Raw genomic sequence first — 27,196 nt, 5'->3', positions numbered from 1 at the left:
CAAGCGCCTTTCCTGGGGAGGAAAAATCTGGTTTTAGTCCCTGGCGACTGGAAACCCATAACCCCCCCCCCCCCCGAAAATGACAACGCAAACAGAAGATCCGATAATACTATACATATTATTATTATATATTGTATTTGAGGTTTATTCACCTGTATTGATTGCTTACAAACCTTCTCAGTCTCTTTGTCATTACTGTTACGACACACCCGCAGCTCGCATGGCATAACTACCGAGGGCAACTTTTCCATCTCCCTTGCCAAATACTCCACAATACACAGTGTTCCCTTATTGAGTATCATCTCACTCCATATCTACCATTGGCGAGCATGTCAATTCCGAATGTCCTTACGAGGCAACAATGTACTGTGCCCTGACCAAGCCCCAAGCCCCCCAGCCTCTTCTGCCCCGACCAAGCCCCCCAGCCTCTTCTGCCCCAACCAAGTCCCCCAGCCTTTCCTGCCCCGACTAAGCCCCCCAGCTTCTTCTGTCCCGACTAAGCCCCCCAGCTTCTTCTGTACTTTTCTCACTGCTAAATCACAGCTGGAATCCCTGCTTGAATACGGGTGACTTATTAGAGCCATTAAGTTGCCAGTCGATATTATAAAATGTCTGTGATGGGCTATGAAAGTGTTAATATTCTAAGCGTCTCATGGATGTGTTCTGAAAACACCTGTCGAGAGAGATAAGAGGAGGTGCGAGATCTAAGCTAAAAAGAGCAAAAAAAATTAAAATTGATACATTTTTAGTATCCCCAACAATTGCAGTTCAGGTGTCACAAAAGCATCTAAACAGAAAAACCATTGAGAATGTAGAGTTTAATGCACCGTAGCAGGCTGCTCAGTGGGCTACCACACCCACGCGGAACTAATCCACAGAAACGGCTAATGTGTTACGTATAGTCTCAGCGTTTGTATGAGGCTAAATCAACGCCCCCGAGGAGCCCTTTTTTTCTTGAACAAGCTCTTCCCATAAACATATTTAGAAATTTGCCTAGAAATCACTTTTTGTGGTTAATCCTGGTCTAACATGGCAGAAAAGACTAGTTTCAGGCACTTGTTACTCAAAAATGCCATCTGGATGGTGGCTAACCTTTCGCTCCCCATCTGTATCGTAACAGTCATCAGGGGTCTATTGATTAGCCTCCCAACTGTCCTGATTTTGCCACGCTATCCCGCTGTCCCAATTTCATTCCCAGGCCCAGGGAATGTATACTGGGCACGTGCAAAATTGTGCACGTGTGCGGTAAAGCCGCCAGTTTGAGTGACGCTCTACCTGCCGGGCTCTGATTCCTGGGGGGGGGGGTATAGAAGTTGGGAGGTATGGATTAGACAGATGATAGCTCAATACATAAATAGATCCATAATGATATCATGTTCTTATGTCTGACTTGTTATTGGCACACAAGGCCAAAGCTACGCGAGGGGCGAGCGCCAGAGAGGGCAGACAGTGACTGACGGGTTCTAATCTGGCTTCAAAGCGGTGACATCACACTAACGGGAAGCTCAGCTGTCCTTGCGGTCGGTCCGTTTCCGGCAGCTGTGACATTCTCGTCATTCTCGAGGGTCATGAATAGTGACAGGTGCAGGATGGGGATAGCGGCAGGGAGCTGGGGGGGGGGCATGTTTCTGCGAAGCTGGCTGCATGGGGGGCAGAGACAGTCATGGCCGTACTCTTATACCCCCCAGGCTGTATAGCATGTATCAGCTTCGAGCGACACATTGTAACAAGCCTGTATACATCGGTGGGACAAGCAATGCTCCTGTATCAAATGGGGAGAAATTAGAGGAAAACTGGCATGAAGGTCCTTGGCAAACACAACCACCATCCAGTTATTGCCTCCGAGGGCGACTGTGGGTTTTTAGAGCACTAAACAAAAAACCAATACTTATTCACCAGAAATCTGTTCTAAATATAGTTAGCAGGGGGTCCTTAGACCAATGGGGTCCCTAAGCATCTGCTTAATCTGCAGGTTTCCACTCCCATCACTCTCAGCCAGCCAATGTACTTAGGCCGATGTCTCGTTTCCATTAGAAATCCTTGTTATCTAAGCCTGGTATGGTTAACCCTTACAGTGCTAGAAGTCTTACAATGCCTACACTTCATGGGTTACAGAAAGTTGCCAGCATTCAGTTAGATCCACTGGGTCTTTTTCTTCTGAGACGATGACATCAAATTCTTGATAAACCCTTTTCATTATTTTAATAATTTAAAATAATAATCTGAAGGGACATTCCGTAATTTGTACACACACACTGGGGTCACCTTTTAAAAGAAAAGCGCATTTTTCCCTATAAAAAAAACATGAAATGGATCAGAAATCCAGCACACACGGGGTTAATGTCGTAAATGACTATTGTAGCTGGAAATGGCTATTTTTTAACTGAATCTCTTCATAGGCGTACAGAGGCCCTTTATCACTCCCATCACTCCTGTGTCCCAATGGCCCTTTATCACTCCCATCACTCCTGTGTTCCAATGGCCCTTTATCACTCCCATCACTCCTGTGTTCCAATGGCCCTTTATCACTCCCATCACTCCTGTGTTCCAATGGCCCTTTATCACTCCCATCACTCCTGTGTTCCAATGGCCCTTTATCACTCCCATCACTCCTGTGTTCCAATGGCCAGAAATTTCCTTGTTACCCATGAACACAGCTGAGTGACCCCAAACTTCTGAGCAGTAGTGTATACAGGGTCTCCCTGGGAAATGTTTTATTTAAAGGTCTGAAAGGAAAGGAGGTCGTTTACTTACCAATCAGTCCAGGATTCTCTCCCCGAAAAACTCTTACTCCACTTTAACGGCTTCTCCCTCCAGTCCTTCCTGGAACCGGGTTCCATTCTTTTCTCAACGAAATCAAACTCCCAAAAATCGGCCAGCATCCCCCCGGGTTAGGAGCGGGAGACAAGCCTTATTTAAAGTGCTTTCTTGGCAGACAAGTTTATGAATCAGTTTACTCGCTCCCCCCGACACAAAGGAGCCTGAGCGATGGCAGCAGTGCTGAAACTATTATGGCAGAGCGTCCAGTGACAGCTGATCAGAGGAGAAAGCAGGAGAAAGGCTTGAACACAGAAACACAGAACCTGCGGGCAGATCGGCTCCATTCGGCCCCCGTTTCTCCTGCTGTAAAGACTCAAACCTTAATCAGTCGTTGGTCTCGTCTTAGATTCAGGAGCCGTATGTCTATCCCATGCATGTTTAATACCCTCACTGTATTACCCTCTACCACTTCTGCTGGGCGGCTGTCCCACTTATCTAGCACCTCCTCGGTAAAGTAAAATGTTCTTCCATTCCATAGAAGCTTCTGACCCTCTAGAGATTCTGCTCTCCTCCTTTAAATTAAACGTCCCTCTTGCTCTTCATGCTTATAAATGTAGAAAAGACCTGCTCACTTATGATAAATTTAATTTTAGCTTTAGTTATTTATTAACCCATCATGATATAATATAATGGATGTGGGCGTGGTTTTGGTGGGGGTGGCACCCTTTCCATCCTTGGACCCAGGAAAGCACAGTGTTTTGGGACAGCCCTGGGTGTGGCTTATACAGTGAGGACACGCCCATACCACCATGGACACAGGTGGGCACTTTGCTTTAAAATGTGTGGTTAAACGTGGTGAAGAAGGGGGGCTGACAAAGGGTTAATGGAGCTTCAGAGATGGACCCCACAGTGGGGGTTGTGTATAAAGAAGAACTGGTGCAAAAAAGGCAGTTGCCATAACAACCAACAGACCCTGAAATGTTCTTCGGACTTAACCTCCACATGCCTAGGATAGCAGAGCGGTGATAGGGTTAAGCTCAATATCCCCCCTCCATCTCCTATTTTTCTTGTCCATATTTGTTAGTTTTTTCCCCTTCCTCCCCTGTCGGAGCGTGTCCCCTGGGCCCCCGGTTGACATACTATTCCTTTCAGCAGTATTAGCATCATGGATAATTGATAGAGCGGCCAAGCGATACTAAGAAAAGCATTACAAGCTTCTGTGGCTATAAATAGCCCGTTACACTGCCGGTGTTTGCCAGTGTTTGATGAAGCAAAGAAACAAGGTGATCCCAGTTCTGCCCCTCCACCCCCCTCCGTCACTGTGCCTTCCTGCCCCTCCACCCCCCTCCATCACTGTGCCTTTCCTACCTCTCCACCCCCTCTGTCACTGTGCCTTCCTGCCCCTCCACCCCCCTCCGTCACTGTGCCTTCCTGCCCCTCCACCCCCTCCATCACTGTGCCTTTCCTACCTCTCCACCCCCTCTGTCACTGTGCCTTCCTGCCCCTCCACCCCCCTCCATCACTGTGCCTTCCTGCCCCTCCACCCCCTCTATCACTGTGCCTTCCTGCCTCTCCACCCCCCTCCGTCACTGTGCCTTCCTGCCCCTCCACCCCCCTCCATCACTGTGCCTTCCTGACCCTCCACCCCCTCCGTCACTGTGCCTTCCTGCCCTCTATCGCCTCACCTGTATCTTTATGCCTTCTAGCCCCCTTCCTCTCTCTCCCTATGTGCCTTTCTGCCCCCCTCTGCCTGCATATTCGTGCCTTCCTGCCCCAGCTATCCTCCCCTGAACCTCAGTACCTTTCTCCCGCACGCCTCCTTGTATTTCCATACCTTCGCATCCTGCCTCCCTCCACCAGCATTCTCTTACCTTCCTTACCATTAAATGATATGCCCTTCTGCCCCTGCCTCCTGTCTTCTATCCCCTCTCATCCTTCTCCACTCATCCTTCTCCATGCCTTCCTGCCCCCTCCGTCTCTCTACACCCCCCACCCCACATCCCTCTCCATGCCTCCAGACCTCTATGCATCTATTTGCCTTTCTCTTGCTTCGGGATAGTTGGGTAGTATAACCTCTACAATAAATATAAAATCTCAAGTTAAAAGGTCCTGTTTTACCCAAAACACTTTCCTGAAAGCATTACTGATTAATACCCTGAGGGACCTATCTGCCACCTGGGGTATTATCAGATCCCCAAATACAGCAGCAGGTGAATGGCGTCCATGTTTTGTCATCAGAAGGTTCCTTTGTCGATTGCTGATTTTAACAAACAGCACAGTTTGGATCTAAAACACTCCTGTTCACTAAATACATTAATACCGAGTATCACACAGCTCTACAGATCTGATTACATACAAACATAGAATCTAACGGCAGATCGGCCCCATTCGGCCCCCGTCTAGTCGCCCGTTTCTCCTGCTGTAAAGACTGAAACCTTAATCAGTCGTTGGTCTCGTCTTAGATTCAGGAGCCGTATGTCTATCCCATGCATGTTTAATCCCCTCACTGTATTACCGTCTACCACTTCTGCTGGGAGCCTGTTCTTTAACTACCAAATGATCACATGCGGCCAGCTTTTAATGCCCCGAGCTATCGAGGCGCGTGATGTATATGTGGGCAAAAACCCAACGGCGGAGACAAAGTTTTCCGAGATGAGTACATTGGTTTTTTTTTCTTCATGGGGTTAAATTTTTTGCAATACAGCTAATTACGTCACTTTTAAAGAACGGGAGATTTGGGCAAATCTATTTTTTTTCTGTGTGCTACTTTTACCATTGCGTAGAAATCATTACAGGGAAATCTCTTTAGCTTCGAGGGGTTTTCAGTGGGCAATTATCCCAGCGATACCCAAACGGCACCGGAGAAAAAAAAGAAGAAGAAAAGCTTTATCGGATGGAGAGCGAGGGGGCAGAGCGGTTGGCACGGGATAGGTATGTTTAAGTAGATTTCTCCATCACGATACTTGAAGGTTCTCTGTTCTTTTTTTCTTTTTTTTCCTCCCCTTAAAGCGTCTCAGGAGGAGCGGCAACGATATCACTTCCATAAAACCTTCCAATAATGGCGTTCGTTTTGGGCTGGGCGCGATAAATGGTTTCCCACCTCCGTCCTTCCTGCCAGGTTACGGGGAAGATAACAATCACAATCCTTTATTTCCTTTGGAACTGGAGAAAGGCTCTCGGGAAAAAAAAAAAAAAGGAACAGATTGAGGCGCCCTGCGGTACTCGGAGGCATCTGGCTCCGACCCCAGGGATGTCAGGAAAAAAAAATGGCCATCCCCAGACGCCGCGAGGCTCGCCAATAAGAGACACGGCCAACGCATCAACGATGACAATAACAATCCATTTTATATTCAGAGCGCCTCCACTCGTGCCGAGAGCTAACTCGCTTTATTCTTCCATGTGTTGGAAGACATCAAAGTGTCCAGGGCCGTCCACGGGCAGCAGGCAACATATTAGGGTTGAGGGTGATGACCCTCGTTCCCCACCTGCTGTTGAGGAAGGGACATCCCTGAGATGCGGACTGTATCGTTCAAGCGCCGCTGAAAAAAAAAGAGGTGCGGAACCTGAACCCATCGTCATCCCGCCGATCATTTAGGGGCTTTGTTGACTAAATAAAGTAGGGTGGTGAGAAGATGAAATCTCTCATATAATCATGAAGGTTCTGATGAGAGCCAACCCTGGCCGGTTTCTACTGTAAGAGGGGCTGAGCTGGCCCTAAAAAATGTATTATTCATCTGCAGAAATTCCTAGCAGAATATTCATTATGGAGGGCTTGTTTGGCTTAGGGTCTTCAAATTAAGGGCACTTTGCTTAGGGTGGTAACCCACCGGGCAGTATGTATTTCGGGGGGGGGCAGGGTGACCACTTGGGCCAATGTTCAGCCGAACACGTCTCGTGGCATGTAATGCTAGCTGCCAGTCGGCTCCAGCACTGGCTCGGTGAAAGCTCCGGATGGTGGGGCCTATGGAGACCTCCTTGATTCCATTAGAAGCCCTTTCCTACCACTGATTGGTTGCTTGAACCAACCACTCAGTGGCGAGAATTAATGGAGCAGACGGCTGCAGCTTCTCCCTAAGGTAAGTCATAAAGCCCTTTAATGTGCTTTTTTTTGGTGAGGCTGTTAGGGACATTATTCCGTCCGTTTAACTCGGCGGAAATGTATATTTAACTCATCATAAGCTATCTTAAATGGATGAAAGCATGGAGCGGAGTTACATTTAGTGGTCAAGTTTCATAATAATAAGGCGGCGATATAATGGAAGCTTCAGTCTGTCACGATGTCCCTTGAGATCAGGTCTAAAAGGGAGCCGATGTAAGATGAGGACTTTCTGTGTTCTTTTGTACAGGATCTCAAACGCTGCCACAATTATTAAAATATACAAATGTAGGACATACCCCCCCATAGACTGCCCACGGTTACCCCCCCCAATCTAATTAAATGGGAAGCTGGCACGTTCTTTGCCCCATGGTTAGTTTACAAGCGAAGGATCCAGGAGAAGGAGCGTGAGGGTCGGGGGGGGGGGTTGAAGACAGCGGCGGGATCATTGGGGAAACAGATCCTGCGCCCAGCGGGGCTTTGGGGTGGGCGCTGGGAATATTTACAGCCACTTAAACCCACGGAGTGCAAACACAGAATCATACAAATACAAATGCCATTACCGTCATGGGCGCTGCGGCTTATTTCTTAAGAGCGGAGATTAGATTCGGGGGGGGGGATAACAGACGGATCCGTAATAAACCCAAATGATCTTATTCTGGCAATAAACATAATAAAGCGTAATAACAGAGACGCTAAAAAGCCTGGGACCTTGAGATTGCCGTCTAAATATATGCACGGCTATATATATATAGAACGTAAGTGATATAAAACACGATGCGCGCCTATTTATAGAAGGAAACCTGGAAAACCGGTTATGCCTGCGGTCACGTGACCAAACAGACAAAAATATGCATGAAAAAGTAATCCTATTTAACCGTTTTGAAGAACATCACCCCCCCCACCTTGTCTCAGGTTCCCAAAAAAGGTTAAAATATATTTCTTCCCAGACCAAATTCCCAAATTTTTGGTTTATCTGTAATTGCGAAGTTCCCCATAAAATGTTTTAGACGCTTTAACAATTGAACATACTTTTATATGCCTTTTCCTACTTCTTTCTGACAGTCTTCTCCCCCTTGCTAATTATTAATGCACTGATTACTAAAGGGGCACTCCAGCTATTATATTCTTAATCTTAATGCGTAGGATTGCCGAGCGTCCTTTTGAATTAACATTTTATTCCCCCCTTGAAAATGCTTTGAGGGGAGCTGCAGCTTCTCCTAAAAGTAAGTGGGGGGGTTCCAGTATTTTCATACGCATTTTGCATTGGTGGGGCTGCATGACGGCACTTGAGTGTCTCTTTAAAAGTGTCGTCTTGGCTGAATTTTTGATGAATTTTTTTCTTGTGGTGACATTGAGACAGCATTGTATGACATCATGGTCTTGAGTCATAACCTGTCTGGATGAAGCACTGCTATCCGGGGTCTCTGGATCACTCTGGTCTGTTTCTGGCAGCGTTGTTTAGCCCTGCCCACGCCCCACCCAATTCTCCTCTCGCTCCCATACAATTTGATGATATACGGGGCTAGCCCCGCCTTCATCAGTCACTGGCCCCACCCATTCCACAGCTAACCCCGCCTGTGTGCATTAGTAGCCCAGGCACTCAAGTAGCCCAAATGACATCATCACCAGATTCGATTCCCTACGGAACATAACGTTACCGTTGACCATAAATGGTTTCCATGGCAACCGATGGAATGCCCAAACATAAAAATTTGCAAAAATCTTGTTGTTTTTTTTTACTAAAGTTTGCAGCAAACAACATGCGCAGCCCACTGGCTTATACTCTGTGCAATCATCTCTACATCCAATATGTATGAAAAAAAGACAATGAACCCTATACGATTTTTTTTATATAAACTGCATTTAAAAGTAAACATATTTGAATCGATTCCTTTTAAATAATGCAGGCGCACTCTGTGCGGCGCGAGCCGCGAGAGAAGCACTTAGCCCCGTTTATCTGATACCGCGCATGTTTTTAACAGCTCCGAGCATTTCATCTGGTAATTTCTAATGAGTTTGGGATAGGGAACAGTGTCAAAAACATTCAATAATTCAGAGCACTTCCACTCAAAACCCCTAACTGTCCCCAAAAAAAGAATTAAAAACTCCTCATTCTTGGCTCTTTACATAAAGCGATTCTTTGTGTTTCAAAATATATTCATTTATATATTTTTGTTACAGATTATAAATGAATATTGTGTGAAATTATATATTTTTATCAATGTTACTAAAATAATAACAAGGAAATTCTTGTTTATATATTTTCTGGGTACTTAATGTTCTAACACGGTGGTGATACATTGTAACATTATGTGGTGGGGAGGTTAAGGGTTATTTACTAAACTGTGAGTTGTATTCAAGTTGTAAAAATGTGATTGTTGTCTTGTAAAGTAACACAGAACCCGCTGGCAGATCGGCCCCCATTCGGCCCCCGTCTCATGCTGTAAAGACTCAAACGTTAATCAGTCATTGGTCTTGTCTTAGATTCATAAGCCACGTGGTATCTCACTGGGGCAGATCTCAGGAGGGGCATTTACACTAACACAACCAGTCACTCGCACACACACTCACGCTAACACAACCAGTCACTCGCACACACACTCACGCTAACACAACCAGTCACTCGCACACACACTCACGCTAACACAACCAGTCACTCGCACACACACTCACGCTAACACAACCAGACACTCGCACTAATACACTCATCCACACACACTCACGCTAACACAACCAGACACACTAACACACATGTTCCACTTACCTCCCACCCTCTCAGCAGTAAAACTGTCTTACATTCCATCTCAGCCTCGGACCCTCTAGTGTTTGATTAGATTAACATTTCTGCTTCTTTGAAATAAAATTCCCTCCTGTACTTTATTAAATCCCTTGATGTATTTAAACGTCTCTCTCCCGTCCCCGCGCTCTCTTCTCTCCCCCAAGGCTGGGTGCCCCATTTCGTTCTATATACATATATATATAAGGGGCCCCGCATACACACGGGTAATCCCGGCACACACGCTCGCCTACGTGCCGCAGTTACCTGACACGTACACAGGCAAGCGGCCGCAGACGCTCCCAGAATTCTCATGTTGAATCCCATCGTAACTTAGCTCACGCCACGAAACCGTTGCTATGGAAACGCTAATCTTTATCCTCTGTGCCTGCTAAGTATTCTGGCACGTGGGTCGCGCTGACCCCCACAGCCCCGCAAGTCCATGGCGGTGAGAGGGTTAAAGGGGGGGGTTGTGATCAAATTAGGCAGGGCCTTTTAGGCTCCTGTCTGCCCTAATTAGAGGTGAGATGGTGCTGGGAGCAGTTGGCGCATGAGCTGTGCCGCGAGGAGCCTCCCGTGGCTTCTCGGTGTGGGGGGGGGGTAGATAAGAGTTCTCGGCGGCTGGATTTACCGGCTTTATTCCGGGGCTGTGTTTAATATTTGCATTGTATTGCTCTAAGCCTCTTTGCTGCTGCGATTGGCCGGCTTGGGGATTTTCGTCACCTAAAATCTGCAATCCTATCTCTCTCTATCCTTCTCGTCAGATCTGTTTCAAAACCGATATTCTTTTACCACCATAGAAACATCGGCCCCACTCGGCCCCCGTCTAGTCGCCCGTTTCTCGTGCTCAAACCTTAATCAGTCGTTGGTCTCGTCTTAGATTCAGGAGCCGTATGCCTATCCCATGCATGTTTAATCCCCTCGCATGCATCAACTTTTGGCTTTGGAGGGTGTGGTTAGAGGCGTGGCTAGGGTGTGATTTGACTTTTTATGTGATTTATTGATTGGCCTTTTATGTAACCGAGATATTTAAATACACATATTTTCTTTTTAAATAATATATCCGGAAAAAATACAGGCCGATAAGTCGGGTTTGTTCTTGGAACGGGTTTCACATCAATCAAATAAGTGAAAACACGAGGCACGCCATTTAAAGGAAGGGGTTAATTGCGTGCTGGGGGCAGGCACTGATGGGATACAATATCCAGCATCCCATTAACGAGATCCTATTAGCGGAATCCGTATCCTCTTAACCACGTAGCGATCTGCATCCAGGAGAAAAGATATTCTGCGTAGGGCCGATCTGGGCTTTAGTCTCATATTGATTTCTAATTTGTCAGGAAATAGTTAATTCAAAGAGGACATGCAGACGGTTTCTGTGGTCTGCTGCTTAATCTCCCAAATGTCCCTTGCCAGTCCCTCTTAGAGCCCAAAATCCCTGATGTCCCTCTTTCCTCCCCTGATGTCCCTCTTTCCTCGCTGATGTTGGTGGGCGGTCCCGATGCCAGTTGGCGTTCTTGCTGACATTGTGGGACACACCCCCATTAAAGGGGGAAATGGGCGGTGAGTGGGGCGTGTCAGGGAGTCACTCCCACGCCCCGGAGGATTCGGGTGTCAACCCAGAGAACTGGAGAAGCGGCCCCGGGGAGTTCCCATGGTGACCCACTAATCATTTGCCAGGTGGCCAGTTTGCGCCTTTTGCGCCTTTTGTCTTGAAATGTTTGGGGGTGGGGTATGTAGCATGACTCTTTCCATCACTTTTTAACCCGCAGTCAGGCCTGGACTGGAATACAGGGCAGATGCCCAGTGGGCCACTGGCCAACAGAGCTCCATACTGCCCCTCCAACGGGCAGAAGATTCTCTTAATGCATCTACTTTATGGTCACAAAGCGTTAAGTGCGACTTGCGTTACGGAAGCCACATCTGATGCCAACACATCATCTCCCCCCGCTCATTATCTCCCAGCGGCTAAATTATACTTCCAGGGAGCCAACATTGTATGACCATCAATTTGAAAGTAAAATATACAGTCTGGTCTGAATGCACACACACAGACGAGCACCCTCAGCCACGCGGAGCGACGTGGCGCTGGCAGGCCTGTAATTAGCGCTACGTACAGTAGGTCATTACGGAACAGTAAGCGATCGCTTGTGTACGAGCTGCAGGCGGGAAGCTCTCGTTATCCCTGGAATAGCTTCAAGAAACGAGGTGGTTGAAACCACGCGGATAACCCAAACCTCCGTCACCAAACACAGCACTGCCGTCCCCAAGATGAGACCGGAATGACAACGTGGATGTGATCATGTGATCCTTCCCTCGCTGGGTATTTCATACCTCCCGAGTGTCCTGGTTTTCATGAGGCAGTCCCCATTTTCAGGCACCGCCCCACAGTCCTGCTTTAGCTGGCCGTGAGGATCGTGGACCAAGTGAAGAGGTCCTCCGATCTCCGCCGGCCCGCCCAGAGAGCTTTACAATCAATGGAGACCTCCGCTGCTGCCCCTGCGGGGTCACCTTGCGACACTCCAGAGATGTGCATTGCAAGGACGCTCTTTTTATAAGGTGGGCGGGTGGCCACACCTCCAGCCCAACCCACTCCTGCAACTGCCCCACCCAAAATGTGGAAATTAAGTTCCCACATGCCTGCTGTTTTCCTCCCCTGATGTTCCCCTTTCCTAGGTGCTCAGAGTGTTTTACCTGATTAAAAAATGCAGAAATTATGTTTTTTAATGATGCTCTAAAAAGTGTTAAATTCAGCAGAAAGCACCATTTGTCCAGGAAAGAGATGCCTCGGCCCCGCGATGAGAAAGACGACCGTTAACACCTCCAAAACCAGCAGCCGGATTCCCCCAAATAGCTGGCTCACCCTTAATCCGGATCATCGCCGGCTGAATCTGGACCACATTGTCTTCGATCCACTTCCCTTTCGGCTGCATAAACCGAGCAAAAATAACTAAAACTGGAAATCCAGATTGTGGGAGTTCCCCCTCCAATAATACCAAAGAAGCCCCTGGCAGTGCCCCCCCCTCTCCAAACCAGGATTGAGCCCCTAGGCAACCACCTAGTTTCCTTATATGATGGATCCGGCCCTTCCCTGCGAAAAAAGACAGCCGGAAATGTGACATCTGGGTGTCCGTAGCATTCACAGCATGTCACCGAGACAGACTATTTCCAGGCTGCTAAAGCAGGTATAAGCCAAGCAATTGCTAAAAGAATTGTGTGTTATGATGTCACCGCATAATCTCCCTGAGGTTACTTCAGGCAAACGTGTCATCAGAGGACTGCAGGAGCTGTGGAGTAAGACTCGTGTTCCGGAGGGGGTTTAAATGGACTTTAAATTAAATAAATAATGAGACCCATTCAGAGACGGTTCAGTCCTCTGTGGCCCACGCCAGCAAACGCTTAGCCCTCATTGGCTACCTGTTAACGAAGCCCACCAATAAGGAAGCGAGGCTGATCAACTAAAAACAGCTAATGCTCTAAGGGTTAATAGAATTAGGATTTTCAGAGGTCTGAGGGGACTGGAGAGAGGATAAGGATAGGTGGCCAAGGGTAGCAAAACTGCATAAGGGTATTAGAGGGTGTGTGTTAGGGCATTAGGGTAAGAGGGCTAGGGGCAGGGGCTTCAAACTAAAATCTCCGTCATTCTCAGCAAAATGCCCCCTACGGATAATGAGAATTGTAGTTTATTGCCAAGTTAGATGCCCCATACGGATAATGAGAATTGTAGTTTATTGCCAAGTGGGGAGCTTCCTGTGTTAGAAGATTACGTTATTATCCCTCCCCATTAGGGTATATCTCGACTGTTAAGTTGCTGATTGTTGCTGATTGGTTCAGGCAGCCTTAGTAGCGGGGTAGGAAGGGAGTGAACTTCCGGGCACGGAGTTGATTAGATATTCAAGTCTTGCCGTGTTGGGGCACAGGTGACAATTTAACCCCTAAATAACCCCTAATTACAGACTTAATATTAATTACAACTGACCGAGGAGCAAAGAACACGGGCTACAGGTAGTCGTAGTGAATGACGTTATCGCTGAACGCCGTGAGGTTGGCAGGTGGCCTTTCATTTGTGTTTGGATCAGCTGACTGCGAGCTCGCCCCTCCCCCCCATACTCCGCTCTCTTGGTCCTAGCACTCCTCCCTCATGCTGTCACCTCTCTCCTTGTCAGCGAGATGGGGGGGAGGGAAGCTTAGATCACGTCTTCCAACGATCTTACTCCCTTGTTTGCAACAACAGATATATACGATTTGGCAGCAGCACTAAGTCGATGGAGCCCCAGTTTGCCCATCCTCGGTTTATTAATGGTTTTTAAATCTAGATTAACCACTTGAGTGCCGGAGGTTAATTCTCCTATAAATGTTGAATATATATAAGAAGGGAATTATAAGAGAATTATCCACGGGCAGAATAACAGCGTTCCTCGTTCCATGTTACAGAGGAGGGCAGGTGTTACTGTATTCTTGGTCTCACCAGCAGTGAAGGGGTGGATTTATTTCCCGCTTTTCTGTACATTAGAATGATCTGTGCTCTTTTTTTTTCGATGTCCCTGATGGTACCGAGAGGTTATTTGCTAAAAGGGCCTTATCTCAGGCTATTTACGGCAATGGTTCACTGCTTCATTTACTCAAGAAGGCAGGATCTTACCCTTTCTACTTACCCCAAGGCGCCGATCGCCAGAGCAGAAAGGCCGCAGCGCGTGGACTCGTTTCAGAATAGCATTCCAGAGCCGATACCCAAGCCGCCCAACAGTCCTGGTTTCTGCGGGACAGTCCCTTTCTTAAGTCTCAAGTAGCTGCCCTACCGTCCCACTTTTGCCGGCACTGCGGATGGAGAGATGCTCTGATCAGCCCTGTTTGGCCCGGGCAAAAAAAACAATGGAGGAAAAGGGTCTTCCCCAAAACTGTTCCCATGAAGTTGGAAGCAGAGCATTGTCCAAAATGTCTTCGTATGTCTCCATCAGACATATTAATGTCTATGTATTTAGAATGTGATGTCATCAAAGTCCCTGTTGGTGTAATGGTCACGTGTCCCAATACTTTTGTCCATATAGTGTATGTCTTCTTTAACTGTTTCCGTGCTGGGATGCACAAACCTTGGCCATGTCTTCCAGTTTGGCTGTAGACACACGCTGCTGGCCGTCACATGTAAAGTGCTGTAACATCTATGTAATCATGTGAATCCACATACAATTAAGCCAGGACTTTAGACCGGGACCACCATGATTGATGAAGAGGCTCCCTTCTGTGTGTATTTTTAGCCTGCATACTAGAGCAGGGGTTCTTAACCGGGGGTATCCATACATCTTGGGGTAAGGGAACCAAATGATGGCGGTATGACCTAGATCTCTAGATCATTAATAATTTGAAAACATTTTTGTTAGATTATATTATTAACTATCACTGTTATCAATAAAGGGGCCATGGGGACATACTGGGGGTCTGTAATGTAAATATTTAGTGGGAAAAAGTGACAGATTTGGCAATTAAAGATCCACAAGGTCGTTAAACAGGATCGCGAGGGGAATTTGTCAAACAGTGACCAGAAATAACCACAATGTATCAGAGGTCTTACATCTAAATTGTTCTATGGATTTTTCCAGGATGGTCATTGGATAATAATTATAACTACATTGTGGTCTTCTTCAGGTCTGCCGTGGTTTGGTTGAAGTTTTTTTAAGTGCTCATTAAACGGCTGTCATTCCTAAAAAATAATTTCGCATCTGGATCCGGTTTTTCCATATGAGCACGTCGGTGTCGAGAGAAAAGGTTTTTATGCACCCTGAACACCAGGACGATGCCCATGCCGGTGGCATAGAACCCTCATGGACAGGCCAAGGTGAGGGTATCACCAAGAGAAGAGGGTCCACAGGTGGGAGAAAGCTGAAAAAATGCCCCAGAAGGAGTTAACAATGGTAGCGCCGACAAACACAAGAGCAAGTAGAAGCCAAACGATGGTGAAACCGCTGGAGTCTCCCCAGATCAAATGATGGGGGGACCTCTGGAGTCTCCCCATGGCAAATGATGGGGGGACCTCTGGAGTCTCCCCAGGGCAAATGATGGGTGGAACCTCTGGAGTTTTCCTGGGGCAGAATGCCCTACTTTCCCCCCTCATTTACTCTACCAGGAACTATATTGCGTTAATCTCAAAAACTCCATAAAACACGCTGGTTTTAATGGAAAACACATTAAAATCTAGAATTTATTGATCCTTTTAAGTGTTCTGTAATATCACAGTGACATCAGAAAGACTCATTTTCCAGCCATTTCCATAAAGAAACTGAACAGCTACAAGAAAAAAAACAGTTTAATGGCCAACGGCCATCAGTGTGTACCATCAGACAGATGCTGTATCCCGTTTCGCAGATCCCCAAGCGTAGCCGGGACTGCAGCTGACACAAGGATTTGCATGAACACAACAATAACCGGAATACATAAACAGGGAACAATGGTTCGCTGCGTTACAAGAAAAGAACGGGAGCGAAAAGGGAACGGGGGAAACAAGTAGAAATAAAAAGTCATATGAAATATCGATACCGACCAAAACAAACCGGCATTGTTTTTGGATAAATACACCGTTTTTCAGTAATTCGGTATATTGCGTCTTTATAAATGCCAGGACTGGCCATGGGTGCCATGGACTGGCCATATGTCCGGTGGGCCAGTGCCCAATGGCGCCGTCCATGTATCTTTACCTTTAATTTGAATTGATATGATGCCCATGTTTGCCGGCAGTTTTGGCTGCCTCAATCACCGCTAGAAGGAAAGCATGGCCACTGGAGTCAATGGGAGGGCTTTGGCATTGGCTGAACATTCAACCGAACACATTTCCGGAAAGCCAAGATCTTGTGGTGAGGGGAACAGTTTAATGTCCCGACACCCCTATTATTGAAGCAGACAACCAAAGGCAGCAAACGACTGCCACCTGAGCCGCGCCTGTCCACAGCGTTCTTGTAGCGGCCGCTGGACACGATGACTGCGGGATGATACGTATTTCATGCGAAGAGAGATGTTTTCAGCCAAATGCATTTAGAGGGGATTCTGCAAACCCCCGCTTAGGCATTTGCAAAAGAAACACCATGAAAATGTAAGAAAAACCCTACATTTTCACAGTTTGCTTATGTATAGAGTCCATTCATCTCGGCGATGACAAATAAGACTACTACATATTCAGAGCTGTCGTGGAATTGTCTCGGCTAAGGAAATATCGGGTCAACGACAACATCGTCTCGTAGGCTTGAATGTGATCTCCTGCAAACTGTGATTTAGGAAAGCCCTCCGCTCCTTCTACGGAGACAACGTATCGAGTTGCAGGGGAAGAATGCAGGAGAGAAACAGAGTTGTAGCGATTAATACTTAATGAACGCCGAGAATAATCTTCAATCAACGTCACACTTAATACCCAGTAAAGCACGCAGTTACAATCACCGAGCGGAGCTCGCTAGCAATCATATCTAATTAGTTCCTAACGACAGCAACAGCGGGCTGCTTTGTGACCCTGCGGTGACCGCACTGTTTGTCACGGTGGTCTTTGAGTGGTCTTCTCAAAGGAAATTAACGTTCTTTCACAAAGCAAAAGGCAAAACATATTTAAAGATTAAAAAAACTTTTTTTAAGTGTTTCCACTCACGCTGCCTGCTTTTGTGTCGAATATTGAATATTATTGGTAAATAGACACTCCAACCATCATATGCTCTTCAGATAAATGTATGTGGAGCCTCCTTGCAAAATCCCCCCATATGCATTTGCCCCTTTCCCCACCGCCATCTACTTGCCATGTAGAATACTAGCCACGACTCAGCTCTATCGCTGGCGCAGTGGCTCTAATGAGACACCCCCGGGAGTGCATTCCAGCCACTGATTGGCTGCTTCAAGCTGTCAATCACTGGGGAGAATCGTTGCGTCACAGAAGAGGCGGGGGGCTGTAGCTTCTACCTAAAATAAGTATTTTTAATTTTTTTTTTACATTTTAAAGAACGCATTTTAAAGTACTTGCAAAGTCTTTGACCAGGTTGTTAGGGACATCAATGTGTCGCTTCTTCCTATCTGGCTTCATTTTTATTTTAAATATTTGTGAATCAGGGCAAGAGTCATACCAGAGAGAGGGCTGGTTACCATACACTGAGGGTAATTCTAAAAAACCCCAAAAATATAGGAATTATAATATATTTTATGTTATACGTTAATTAATTTGCAGGTTCATGGGCCCTTCATAGGAAAGCGGCTTGATAATAGCATATTTGACCTTTTGCCATTTAGCATATTTGACCTTTTGCCATTAAGCATATTTAACAACACATAACGGATAATAACGGATATACACTGAGGTTCCATTGTCAGACACGTTTTAAGACATTTGGAATTCTGTAACGTCTTTCACTCCAAAAAAAGCCCGGCAAAGCAATGTATCTGTGAGCGAAAGCGTTAACGTTCTTGGATAATTCCTGTTTACCCCCCCCCCGCATTGAATGAATTAGAAAATAAACGTAAGACCCGTATGAGATTTTTGACTACAAGGTTGTATAAGTGAGAATGTATTCACTTTTATGTCTGGATAAAGTACAGACTCATCACGCGCACAAACAGAAGACAGGCACTTCAAAGCGATGGATTGGCTTAGCTGCCCTACCGTGAAAATGAGTTAGAGATAGCGCAGAGCCGGGAGCCGCGGATACTTCCCGGCGGGGGAGATTATATTTAAAAATCTAGGATAAAAGAACGCAGCTTAAATCAGTTTGGACATAGAGGTCAGCCTCATACCCTTAGTGAGTAGAAGGAAAGAAACAGAGCAGGAAAAGAGATTTGGTAAATAGAGCTAAAGGAGGAAGGAAAGGAGGAAAGGGAGGAGGGAAGAGTCAGGGAAGGTAGGGAGAGGCAGTGAATGGGGAAAAAGGAGGACAGAAGATGGTGGTTGGGAGAAGGAAAGGAGAAAGGGAGGGTAATTTGGATGAAAAGGAGGCAGCAAGGTAGGGATACGAGGAGCAACAGGGCAAAAAAGAAGGAATGGTGACAGAGGCATGGAGAAGAGGGTGCCTAGGAAAAGTAAACAGAATGGAGGAGAGGAGGGGAGATACAACAAAGACACAGAGAGAGAGAGAGAGAGAAGATGTAAGATGTAACAGTTAAATTGTATATAATTGGTAGCCTTCAGTGTTTTAGCGGCTGGTAACAAAGTGAGGACCAAGGTGCAAGCCACACACAGCACAGTCAAGCTCAGAGGGGGAATGAAATGCCCCCCGTGGACAAGTTTACCCTCACAGGTAATCGAGGGCATCTGTTAATGATATATTTGCTTCATTTTAAAGTCGGGGAAAGCACTGTCCAGGGTCCTGAACTAGAACTCCCATCCAACCAAACTCAACGCATTCTCCCTTGAAGAGCTCTCCAAGGTCCTAAAGTATCAGATTTCTTTAGGATGTATTAGCTTATCAGAGACACCCCCCCCCCCCAATAAAAAAGTAACAGCACACTTTTGGGGCTGTTACATCTCAGAAACACTGTTCAATCAGAATTCTCTTCAAAGCGCTCTCATATCAAAGTGCTCTCTGAGGCAGTGTGCTATCAGAGACCACCCCAGGGAGATGTCCTACTAATGCACAGCTAACTTCCCATAAGGCAACATAAATACAACCCTAGGGGGTTTTAGATTTCGCAGGAAGGAGGGAGTCTGGGCTCTCAGAAGCCACAACATGTAAACATGGATATCCAAGACACTCTGCCAACAGAGGAGGAGCTGTCTCATTAGAATGCTACCCAAGTTTTTGTGCCAACAGACTATCTTCCAGGGTACTGTCTGATCGGAACACTATGTATAGTGTCTTATCAGGATGCTTTCATTGCTACATTGTTACTACTTGTGTGTAGTATAGTCCAACGGACTATACTACAGTACTATATAGTACTATAGTACAGGACTATATAGTAGAATAGTCCAACGGACTGTTTCATGGCACCGTGTTCTTTGTAGGTTCTCCAAGGTATTGCGCCAATGTTGTATCTGATAAGACATTTCTCCAAGGTATTCTCTTCCAAGCTAACCATACTATCGTCTTGGCACACACTCCATCCTCAGGACCCCGTCCAGGGTCCTATATTAGCAAAGCACCCAAGCCCAAGTCATCTCTAAGACACCAAGTGTACTCTGCGCTCTATCCCTGTCCCTTGTGTTGTGATCTAGCAGAGTTTCCACCCGTATCGCAAATTATTATGGTCGTCTCGTGTTTACTTAACCAGAATAGTTTGCATTTTATGCAAAGAAATGCATCAGTTTTCTCTGATACGCGGGCATCTCGAAAACCAGATCGCATCAGATAATTATCCAGGGTGCCGGAGGGATTCGTGTTGTTCTCTTGGGTTAAAATTAAAGTATCCCCTTTGGGTCACAAAGACATTCGAGTGCTGTTGAAGCCTAAGAAAATTAGATGTCTCAGGTGTGTCTCGAGAGGACTGCAGGTAAATATACCTCTCTAATGTTCCTTTGTCTGCAAGCAAGAGACGCAAGACATGAGATGGCTCGTGGCTACAACACACGTTAGAAACAAGGGGTTAATAATGATAGCATCCAATGAACCCACCACCCCCCATTGCATAAAGAAAACAACCAATCACAATCCACAATCGGTTACTCCAGGCATAAGGATGGTTTCTGGGGGGTAAGAAGGAGTAATGTGATTTTTTTTTATGATTTTTTTAATGAGATGTTTCTTTAAAATACAGTGTTCTATTTATAGAATGCTGACGTGCTATTTATAGCAACACTTCCATATTTGGTAAAATGACCTCCTATTGGTTCGTTACGTGCTTTCAATTCACTGCACAGTGAGGGGGGGCTGCTGGATTTACTGAAAAAAAATTAAAAAGAGGGGGGTTATCTGACCCGATCTGACCATCCAAGGGCCCCATCAAACGCGAATTACATGTACACTGATCGGATAATAGTAGGGTGTGAGTATCTGGGACGTGGGATGCACACAGAGAACAAGAGGGGGGGTAATAAAAACATGCCACGTCAAGGCAAATTCTCACCCCACTAATAATAACGCTGTGTTCACTATCCCAAAGAGGCGCGCAGCTGCTTGGTACCGAGTATCAGTAAGGTCTGCAAGCAACTAACCCGGCACAGAGAATTAGTCATATAGATTAACCCTTCTGAGATCAAGAAGACCTCTAAAACCTTAGGCTTGTTGCTCTATAGCCCTAGGGGGTTTAGCCATAGAGCTAGGTGGCCTAAGATTAGTGAAAACCCACTACAATTGGGGTAGAGGTCAATTAATGCCCTAATTGCCCCCAAAAACTGGCTGAGAGGAACCTGAACTGACTTGAACAGTTCGCGGGTGGACTCAGTAACATCAAATTCATTTTTAATCCTGGCAACTCTTGAAAACTCTTTAAATCCCCCCAAAAAAATATCTTAAAAAAAGCAACATGGCGGCTTTGGTAAGAGGCACCATCCATGTCTGGGGGGCTCATGACTTGGTGAACGCACTAAGGTTCTCCAGGTGAGTTCAGCCCAAATTCACCCAAGAAAAATAGGTTTGGCTACTGCTTTTGGCAACTTGTTTATCTAAATACGTAGTTTAGATAAACCTGAAGTAATTGCAGCATTTCACTGCGAAATAGAGATTCTGTTAGTAATCAACCCGCGACAACAATTCCCATCATCCTTATCAAGTGGTTAGACGCTGTAAAGATAAGACATTATAAAAGCAACCCCCCTACATATCGAGCGAATATTAAAAAAACTACCTTATCAGCTTTCTGTAAAATTGTACAATTTTTATGAATTTTAAAATGTAATCATGAAAATCTGTTGAATTTGATGTAATACTAAAACACGTCAGGGATGCCTAAAAAATATCCTCTAGATTGTAAGCGCGTTTGAGCAGGACCCTCCTCGCCTGTTGGTTCTATATATCAAATTATTATGTTACATACTACCTGTTATGTCCTGCCTACCCGTTGTACAGCGCGACGGCATATGACAGCGATATATAAAACAATAAATAAGAATGATATCACGGTAATCTTTCATCTCAGCTATTACTTAAAAAGGCTGGGAATTCCGCAGAACCGATTAATAATTCAATTATAAAAAGGCATACTGCCAGCGTCATCGTGGTCCAACTGTCTTAGAATCCAAGGTAACCAAGGTAGTAAGAAGTATCCAGATCTTGGAAAAAACAGTAAACCAAAATAGGACAAAAGTAAATAAAAAATAGTCATAACTACATTAAAGGATAATAATAATAATAAAAAAAATATAAAAATAAATATTAATATATATATATATATGAATACAGTATATATATATAGATATAATATTATAGATAGAATTAACATTTTAAATGTTTATCTGCCACATAGAATTTGATAAAACCTCGTCACAGATGAAAACGGTTCGGAATGTTTAGCGACAATGTAATGGATTCCTTTCGTGCCGTCAGATTTATCCTGCGAGAGGAAGAACGTCCCCGGGAATCGGTGAAGGGGACGTTTGGACACCTTTGCATCATCAGCCAGCAGGAGAGGTCTTAGCCTCATCCATTCCGAGGAATAATTATCCACCGTCAGGTGCCAGCGGGACACAGCGCCGCGCCGACAATTATATTAATACGTCTGAAATCGCAGAGCGCCAGATAAAAATCACCCCAAATCGCCAGCCTGTTACTATTCTCTTAGTAGCCGCTATATAAATATATATATGATGGAACCAAACGCGGTCTATAAGCCGTCTGTACGTCAAACTCAAATGGACCCCAGTCTGTGGCATCACCAGAAGCGCTGATACATGCGCCGCACCAGAGCCTTCCTGCTGACAATAAAACATAGAACCTGCCGGCAGATCGGCCCCATTCGGCCCCCGTCTGGTCGCCCGTTTCTCCTGCTGTAAAGACTCAAACCTTAATCGGTCGTTGGTCTCGTCTTAGATTCAGGAGCCGTATGTCTATCCCATGCATGTTTAATACCCTCGCTGCATCACCCTCTACCACTTCTGCTGGAGCCTTCTTTATATCCGAGACGTCTCCTTCACCTGATGGAACCTTCTTTATATCCGAGACGTCTCCTTCACCTGATGGAACCTTCTTTATATCCGAGACGTCTCCTTCACCTGATGGAACCTTCTTTATATCCGAGACGTCTCCTTCACCTGATGGAACCTTCTTTATATCCGAGACGTCTCCTTCACCTGATGGAACCTTCTTTATATCCGAGACGTCTCCTTTACCTAATGGAACCTTTCATAGACGTTTTCATCTGTAATAAACATCTTGTACAGCCGTCTGTCTCATTCATTAACTATGTATGAACCGCTGCCTCCGACCTCTAATAACCCTGCCTGTCTCTTTCGATGGTACCGAACCATTATGATTCCCAGTCTGTCTGCCGTGATAACCAGTACGATCTGCCCATTATATTAGGCGGGCGGTATTACCCCTGCTTTTATGCCACCACGGCATTCTGTCATTACTTTCTCCCCCAACTACCGTCTCCTGCCTGTCTCCCCCGACCCCCGGGTATTTAAGTGTCTCCTGAATCATCACACAGCGGGCCTCTCGTCACCCTCTACTAAGTGACCGGTCCCACTCGTACATGTCAGATGTGACACCCTGCCCCCTGCCTGTATGATGCCTGTGACATTGTGCCCCCTTACGGAATACCCCCTCTCGTGACTCTACCCCCCTGTATGCCTGTGAACCCCCACCCCCTCATTTATTGCCCCTCTAGATAGCCTGCTCCCCTCATTTGTAGGACACCTGTGACACCTCACCTCTTATCTTGCCACCATGTGACTTACTGCCCCTCATTGCTCCTTAGGTATATCTGCCCCCTTCATGCCCCCCTGTCCTCCTTAATACCCCTGTTACACACCGTCTTCTCTCATGCTCTCCAGTGATACCCTGCTCCGTCTATCCCACCCTGTTACACCCGGTCCTCGCCAATACCCCGGCCCCCCATACACTCCCTGTTACACCCGTACCCATACAGCCCCCCGTTACCCCCCGCCCCCCTCACCTGTAGGACACCTGCTTGCGGAAGGTCAGGCTCCGGAGCGTCTCCTCCACACTCTCCTCCCGGTGCGGGGCTCCCGGCTGGGTCTGGGCGCTCTCCCCGGCCGCCTCTTGTCCTCCCTCGGCCCCCCGGCATGCCGTGTCCCGGCTCTGGGCTCCGGCGGGCGGCGGGTTCATGTCCGGCCCGGGCTCACTCAGCCTCCGCTGCAAATGGAGGAGGCGCAGCATCCACGGGGGAGCGGCACCGGGGCATTGTGGGAAACTCCTCCCCAGCCAATCACAGGAGAGAGGCCCTCCCCCAGAACCCACACCTTCCCCTGCCTTACTGCTACATGCACCCGTGTGAGAGCACCACTCCCAGCACTCCCAGCCTCCCATTACCTTACAACCATATATATATATATATATATATACTGTATATACACCCCATGTAATACCACCACTCCTAGCACTCTCAGACTCCCTTTACCTTACAATCATATATATATACTGTATATATACACCTCCTGTAATACCACAACTCCCATCACTCATCCTAGAATACTCTCAATGCTCTCCCTCATCACTCCGCGCGCCTGCCAGTTACCCCCCATGCCTGGTGCTATGTTTGGTTTGTTGTTTCCTCCCCCACTTTAATTTCACATCAACTCTCAGCTCCCTGATCGCTCTCATTAGTGACTCCCACTCGCCGTCTCTTTGCGAAGCGTCGGCTGTCACGTCGATGCGGCCCCTTGCTCCGCAAACAGTCTTTACTGACAAGCCCCCTGCCGGCGCCCACTCTTTCCACGGACACCCCACTACCTCCCGTTACTGACCTCGTAACCTAATGCCCACTTACCCCACTGCCCAAATACTGGCCAACTTTTTAACCCCATCAGAAGAGACATAGAAACAGAGAACTCGCCGGCAGATCGGCCCCATCCGGCCCCCATCTAGTCGCCCGTTTCTCCTGCTGTAAAGACTCAAACCTTAATCAGTCGTTGGTCTCGTCTTAGATTCAGGAGCCGTATGTCTATCCCATGCATGTTTAATACACTCACTGTATAACCATCTACCACTTCTGCTGGGAGGCTGTTCTGCTTATCTACCACCCTGTCTTTATATACCACATAAGCCTCTGAACCTCTAGTGTTAGATGATGGCCTCTTCCCTCCTGTACTTTGTGGCATATCGCGGATCTATTCCCCTCTAAGCTTCAACATTGATTCCATCGCAAGTAACCGGGGCTTATTACGGCTGAGTATATTCAGAATTGCCCCGGAGAGGGTATTTCACCTTTTTTGTGGAAAAAAACATTAAAATCAATAAAATATACAATTTTAACAAGGGCCGCATTAAATCGGTGGTGAAAAGGGCAATTAAAGGCGTAACGTGATGCCCTGAATGTACTGACCCCGACGGGTCACCACAGATAGCTGCCCTGAGATACCCACCAGGGCAGAACTATTCATAATTGCCCCAGAGGGCAAGTGAGAAGTCAGATATCTCTGTGTAATGGAAAGGAGACCACGGAGACCTATAAATACTTCAGTGCCCCTTCAGTGCCCCTCGTGTCACGTCCGCCCAAATATCTTTCATTACGGCAACAAAAATACCCCGTCCAGGCGGCAGGATGGGGGAATTTATGTACAAAAAAAAATGGATTTTACAAAATTTCCTGGAAGAAAATTTGCACCTGTAAGGAGTATGAAAGGGTTAACCCTATAAAAAACCAAGATCAATCAAAGAACCCAGAATAAAGGAAGACTGGCACGTGGGGTCAGATATTAGACTCCTAGGCACTCAACAAGTTAAAATCATGTATCCATAGGGTTAATTCTACTGTCCGTTCAGAACCTCGGGCAGACATTTTTGATTGTCAGCCTTTAAACTCAAATTAATAAAAATATGCTTAATAATAACAAATGTATTATTATTTTTATTATTATTGTTTGGCTGCTTTTATTTGGTTGGTGCTGCCACCTAGTGTTGCAATTCTGACCTGCACGTGACTTGTTAGAGTTTTCCTTACTGTATACAGTGCTCGGGGGTTATTAGTACTGTATACAGTGCTGGGGGGGTTATATTACTGTATACAGCGCTGGGGGTTATATTAATGTATACAGTGCTCGGGGGTTATTACTGTATACAGTGCTGGGGGTTATATTACTGTATACAGCGCTGGGGGTTATATTAATGTATACAGCGCTGGGGGGTATATTACTGTATATAGCGCTGGGGGTTATATTAATGTATACAGCGCTGGGGGTTATATTACTGTATACAGCGCTGGGGGTTATATTAATGTATACAGTGCTCGGGGGTTATTACTGTATACAGTGCTGGGGGTTATTACTGTATACAGCGCTGGGGGTTATATTACTGTATACAGTGGTGGGGGGTTATATTACTGTATACAGCGCTGGGGGGTTATATTACTGTATACAGCGCTGGGGGTTATATTACTGTATACAGCACTGGGGGTTATATTACTGTATACAGCGCTGGGGGTTATATTACTGTATACAGCCCTGGGGGTTATTATTGTATACAGCGCTGGGGGGTATATTACTGCATACAGTGCTGGGGGGTTATATTACTGTATACAGCGCTGGGGGATATATTACTGTATACAGCGCTGGGGGGTTATATTACTGTATACAGCGCTGGGGGGTTATATTACTGTATACAGCGCTGGGGGGGTTATATTACTATATACAGCACTGGGGGTTATATTACTGTATACAGTGCTGGGGGTTTATATTACTGTATACAGCGCTGGGGGTTATATTACTGTATATAGCGCTGGGGGTTATATTACTGTATACAGCGCTGGGGGTTATATTACTGTATACAGCGCTGGGGGTTATATTACTGTATAAAGCGCTGGGGGTTATATTACTGTATACAGCGCTGGGGGTTATATTACTGTATACAGCGCTGGGGGTTATATTACTGTATACAGCGCTGGGGGATTATATTACTGTATACAGCGCTGGGGGTTATATTACTGTATACAGCGCTGGGGGTTATATTACTGTATATAGCGCTGGGGGTTATATTACTGTATACAGTGATGGGGGTTATATTACTGTATACGGCGCTGGGGGTTATTACTGTATACAGCGCTGGGGGTTATTACTGTATACAGCGCTGGGGGTTATTACTGTATACAGAGAGAAATATTTTCTTCTACGGGTCGTCTCCTTTACGTGTGAAATATCGCTATTAATCCCCAGTTGTAGCCGTAATGAGTGCCGCGGCTCCTGCTTGAGGCGAGGTGTCAGTGATGTATCTGAAACCTTTACCGTTGGATCACAGCGCAGTATCGTACTCTGGCGCTCATCGCCTTCCTGCACCCACGGGAAACGCATTCGTCATTCACAGTAGTAAATCTCTTACCGGGGCGTGAGGTTTACCCATTAATAGAAACTTCTAGCGCTTTGCTAAATAGCTGCAGCTAATTAATTGCGATAATGAGAGCTCTAACGAGCTGCCGGCTCGCTGCTGCGTCGGGCTAAACCTTTTGCTTTTCAATGTGTTACAAAGTAGCAGAAAGGGGGTTAACGCCGTTCTAAT

At 46.3% G+C, this 27,196-nt stretch overlaps 1 protein-coding gene across 1 annotated transcript in view; it reads right to left on the bottom strand.

Annotated features, from left to right (window-relative positions):
• Nucleotides 1-26,991, bottom strand: part of LOC149276456 (diacylglycerol kinase iota-like) — a 79,191-nt gene extending 52,200 nt beyond the window's left edge. Inside the window, exons 1-2 of the mRNA XM_089503641.1 lie at nucleotides 26,830-26,991; nucleotides 23,643-23,842 (exon numbers count right to left, since the gene is read on the bottom strand). Of these exons, the coding sequence (XP_089359767.1) occupies nucleotides 23,643-23,842; nucleotides 26,830-26,991 (362 nt within the window). The remainder of the gene's footprint in view (nucleotides 1-23,642; nucleotides 23,843-26,829) is intronic.
• Nucleotides 26,992-27,196: the final 205 nt, after the last annotated feature.

This window comes from Sceloporus occidentalis, unplaced genomic scaffold (genome assembly GCF_023333645.1).
Source record: "Sceloporus occidentalis isolate IW3139 unplaced genomic scaffold, rSceOcc1.0.p SCAF_238, whole genome shotgun sequence".
NCBI classification, from domain to species: Eukaryota; Metazoa; Chordata; class Lepidosauria; order Squamata; family Phrynosomatidae; genus Sceloporus; species Sceloporus occidentalis.
This window is presented reverse-complemented; position numbering and strand designations above follow the sequence as displayed.